At 33.9% G+C, this 5,139-nt stretch overlaps 1 protein-coding gene across 1 annotated transcript in view; it reads left to right on the plus strand.

The window, feature by feature from the left end:
* Positions 1 to 5,139, plus strand: part of LOC117110233 — a 39,246-nt gene that overhangs the window by 19,663 nt on the left and 14,444 nt on the right. Inside the window, exon 13 of the mRNA XM_033252862.1 lies at positions 215 to 481. Coding sequence (XP_033108753.1) covers positions 215 to 481 — 267 coding nt within the window. The remainder of the gene's footprint in view (positions 1 to 214; positions 482 to 5,139) is intronic.

The following is a 5,139-nucleotide window of genomic DNA, read 5'->3' on the forward strand; positions in this document are numbered from 1 at the left end:
CGTATTTTTGGGACATAATTTATTTAACACGAATATTTCGTCCACTTCTGCGGAATTCATCAGCGTAAGTGATATACATTAGAGATACTAATATATATATATATATATATATATATTACTAATATATATGTATATATATATATTATATATATAGTGCGAGTTAAACAACCTTAACTTATTAATATATATGTATACTAATGTTTTATTCTTGAAGCAATTTTGTACGACTGGGAGACATGGACTTCCTGCACAGTGAGTTGTGGAGGCGGCACACGTAGAAGGCATCGTCAGTGCAGTCAGCCCGGATTATGTTCAGGAAACTTGCGTGAGAGTGACCTGTGCGGGAAAGTTCCATGTTCTAATAGGATTATTAAGGGCCACAATGCTACGATGAGCAGTATGTTTTTAACACGCCATGCCATGAAAGCTGTTGACGGCCATCCTTGGCCAAGCCTTTGGCACGAAAGTTGCAGTGAGACAAGTATGTATGTTTAACTTTATTTCGTATTATCTTTGTCAACTTGACGAGGTGTAGAGAACTTTAAAGACTGGCAGATTTTATTGTAAATAAAAGCAGAAAAAACGCCTTGATGGTGACTAATGGATACTGCAGGGTGGCGCCAGTGGAGGCGGGCCTCCCGTGAGTGAGGAAAGAAAATTCCATATGGATTTTCATTGTAATATTTCGGCATTAATTTTGATTATTTTATTATTTATTTCTGTATTTAACATTATTTTTGTTCACTGTTGTTGACTGACCAGGGTGTGTGGTAAGTTAATTACGTTGATAACCTTCAGAGGCTTCATCATCAGCTATTGTCGGTCCACTGCTGGACATATGTCTCAGGATGTCGACGCCAAATCAATCTTTCTCTCTTTGCTGTGTTGCACTATTTAATTTTTACCCAATAAATATCGATCTCATCTCTTAATCTTTTACGTTGTTTTCCCTTGTTCGTTTTGCCATTTATGGGGTCTGTTACTGTTTTTTTTTTTTTTTTTTTTTTTTTTTTAAGAGGCTTAATACTAAACTACAATTTATTTATATTATATGAAAATGCTTGCACCTATGGCTGAAACATGCCTTAGCCTCTTGACAGCCTGTCAACAATGCAATATGGGGTATCTATACATGGCCGCCCGAGATTGGACACCGTTTCAATTTGGTTTGCACTCCTGCTAACTACAAGTTAAACGACCAAAATGAAAACCACTAAGCCAAACCGCATTTTTACCATTATTGTTATTAATATTAATAAGTCGGTATAATAAGTTTTATTTATATGTATTCATACTTCTTCCCCACTAGCTTGACTACTAGTAGGCCCTTCTACTACTGCCGCCAGTGTGTGGCTATTTTGTATGGTTCGATAAAGCATAGGTACCGTATACGATATCTCGATAATAGTTAACCCTAATCCTCTTCAGCCTACAGCACCGTATTTTGAATACCCTAGCTCTACTACTTGGCTAGTAGTAGGCCCTAGATTGGTGTCGTCAGTTTATGAGGTTATTTTTATGGGATTGTCAATGCAGGCCTACGTACGTAGGTACGACGATAGAGCCTAACCTGTTTTTGCGATAATTTAATTACAATTCCCCCTGACGAACACTAATATATAAACTCTGTAAAGACAGCCAAACCAAAATAGAGGCTTCTCGACCCACTCAAGTTCTCATTATTTTCCATCCATAGCCTGATCGCTTTAGCTGAAATAAGTATGCTGAATTGTTGCAATCAGTGTGACCACTCACAATTTTTGATATACCCAATGTCTGCGTCGAAATTACCCAAGATTCAGCAAAAATTGGCCAAAATTACCCAAGCTTCCTGAAAATGCATTAAAATTTGAAAAATACGTGTTTTTCGCATGTATAGTTTCCCTTTTAGTTCAATTTATAAACCAATTTTTTATTGTAATTGTTTGTGTTAATTATTAAAATTAATATTCATGAGGTGATAATACAGATAGGAAAATACGCCCTCAGTCGGTCAGTGTTATCAGTAGATCAGTGATCAAGTTTTATTCTGTAATGCATTAATTAGGTAAGATCAATAGCAACACAAATCACAAATAAACAATTCTGAACCCATGTTTATAGCAATTAACAGTCAATTAACAATGTTATGTGCACTTTGTTGAGTTTTCCTTACTTGACTGGACTGAAATATACTTTGTTACTTCTTAATTCTTCCTCTATGACAAAAATATTTAATTTTCTTAGTAAAAATAAAATACCCAAGGATTTGAACGGAATACCCAAGAATCCAAGACCAAGTCAAAATACCCAAGATCTTGGGTAAATACCCAAGCAGTGGTCACGCTGGTTGCAATAAAGCTCTATGTTTCCTGTAGTTGCTAAATACAACAGGTTCAGCCGATGGGGGCGTGGCTTCATAATGTTGACGTCATGCATAAGTTCTACGTCTTTCATGCAGTTACAGTATAGTTCGTCTTCGACACAGAGTGGGCCCTGCCTGTAGCATAGCAAAACACAGCAACACATTCCTCCATGGTGGTACAACAAATATAAGAAATCCTGTGTGATTTTCTTTCCAAAATTAGGATTCCTGGAATATTATCAATTTATGGGGTCTACCCAGAGTGAAATATTATACATAGGCCTAGTTATTTGTATTTTAGCGGAAAGAATTAAGCCGTAATCACAGAAAGAAATGAAAACAATTCAATGGCCTATACTACTAGTAGTACTACAATCACTGTACTTCAACCTTAATCCCATGAACAAATTATCTTAGTGGAAGAGAAAATGGGCCTAATTCTTGTATTACAACATACCGTAACTGCTGACAAGTTAGGATTTATTACTTTTGAGTGCTGTAAAAGCTACTGCTACCTACGGTTTCTTTCTTCTTAATCGTTACAGCCTAAAGGTGCGGCGCAAAAAAGGGAAGTTACTTCTATATAATTAGAATGTTAGGAAGTGGAATTAATCTGGGTGTATGTAAGTGTTCATTCTAACTTATCTAGACCTATAACTTCAATTCACTGGGCACAGTACAAATATTACAAATATTGTAATATTTTAGTGGTGCTTATTAGTGGGGAAGAATAGGAAAAAGGAGTCCCGGGGGCCGCCCGTGTAAGTCCAGGGGGCGAAACCCTAGTGGAAATTCCCCTCGAAGCTCCGGCGTTTTAGCCTTTCTTAAGTCGTATTTAAGTGATTCTAAAGATAACATTATTTACAATTAACACTTCCAGACTCGTTTGCAGAATAATTTTGCAGAATAAATTTAGTTTGCTCCAAGAGTTTGGCTGACATGGATTGCTATCTCTTTCTGTCCTGCGCCTTCCTGACGCAACTTTCATAACTAATGCCACGCCATTCCTTAATGCTTCCTGTTCAGGCAGCTCTCGGTCTTCCTAATCGTTTCTTGCCTTCCATTTTCCTCTCCAGTAGACCTTTTTTTTTTCTCTCTTTCGTGGCGTAACCACCACCTTTATTCAAACAATCAGTACAGTACAGCACAATATTTCCTTCTATATCGATTTTTTTTTTCATTACCTTCATGGCATTACTGTTTTTTTTTATACAACCAGTAACGTGTATAATCGAATAAAGGTAATTTGGAACTAAATATAATTTAAATTGATTAATAGAATAATTTTATTTTTTTTATATCACATTATACGGTATATCATTATAATATAACATACTTTATTTAAATAAATAAATCATTCAGCACATAATAAATCCTTCAGCACATCGGAAACGCTTCCATTACTGTTTGGTTCCGATGTGAATGCCGCTAAATAGGCCTATTTTACAAATAAGTAGGCCTTTTTTTTTTTACAAACGTTATTCCATTGTTTCTTTTCATATTTTTTTAAAAAATATTTTTGATATTAAAATATAAAACTCTTAATTAATTTAATATACTTACAAATATTTTTCAATTTAATCCCAATTATTCAAAATTAGTACAATGATAATAATACTATAGATAACAAAATAAAACTCATTCAAGTATAACGTTCCATTCATAATTATTTTCTTTTACAAAATTCTTAAATATAATCCATGCATTTTTACAAACAGGCTTACCTAGCTCTGTTAGAATTTTAATTTTGTATATTGCAAACACTGCAGTGGAATATATCTCATTTTTAATTCTGCTATCACAGCCTATTAATAATTCTTTAAAAGAACTCTCCAGTAGACCTATTAGTCAATTCTTATTTTATTTAAACTTAAAATTTCTATTCGTCTGATTTTTATCTTACTCTTTCCATCATTGGTTATCAGATGCATATGTCCAGGGTGGTGAAGGCTTCAACAAACTTTTCCAACTGTACACTCCCTTCAGCTCTTTTTTTCACCTACATTTTTGCTTCTTTGTGATAATTTCCATCAATATTGCAGTTGCCACATTTATTTTCATTCCAAAATCGTCTTCTATTCTATCGGCAGCAGTTATTTACTTTTGAATATTTTCCTTTGATTCAGTTGGCAGGACTTTACCATCAGCGTTTCTGAGATTGTTTAAGTTGAAACAACCAATTTTAATACCATCCATCCATATATTTATTTTTTTTTTAAAGTGACTTAACTTATTTATTATCTACTGATTAGCTCATATGTTATCTTTTCGACAGTCATTCGTAATTGTTCTAATTTTCACTCGCTTTGTTAAAAGTTTCCCACGCGAATAAAATAGACGAGCGATACTGGATATAGACAGCTTGGTTTCTTGCTTCAAACAAGGTATCCATTTGTAGAAGTTTTATGAAGATAAGCCAATCTATGTGAACATAAAATGGGTTGGGGACCAGGGCATACCTTCGACTTTAGATTGACAAAGACTGAAATATGTTAAATAGAAACAATGTATACGCAGGCCTAGTTCTAGAGTCCAGTTAAAACATGTAAATATGTATTGAAATATATATATATATAGATGAACAGGAAGCGGCTATGAAAAAAAAATGTACTAAGCAATATTATAAATTAAATAACTATTACTTTTATGATAATTATTATCATTATTGTTATGCTATATTATATTTTATATACAGTATATATGATATATATATTAAATATTTACGCTCTGCATTATCACGTGTATCGAGCACTATACGTTGCTAGTATTGCCAACTACATTTATTCATTATATGA

The sequence above is a fragment of the Anneissia japonica genome, unplaced genomic scaffold, assembly GCF_011630105.1.
Source record: "Anneissia japonica isolate Jap-2015-1 unplaced genomic scaffold, ASM1163010v1 scaffold287930_len349246_cov199, whole genome shotgun sequence".
Lineage (NCBI taxonomy): Eukaryota > Metazoa > Echinodermata > Crinoidea > Comatulida > Comatulidae > Anneissia > Anneissia japonica.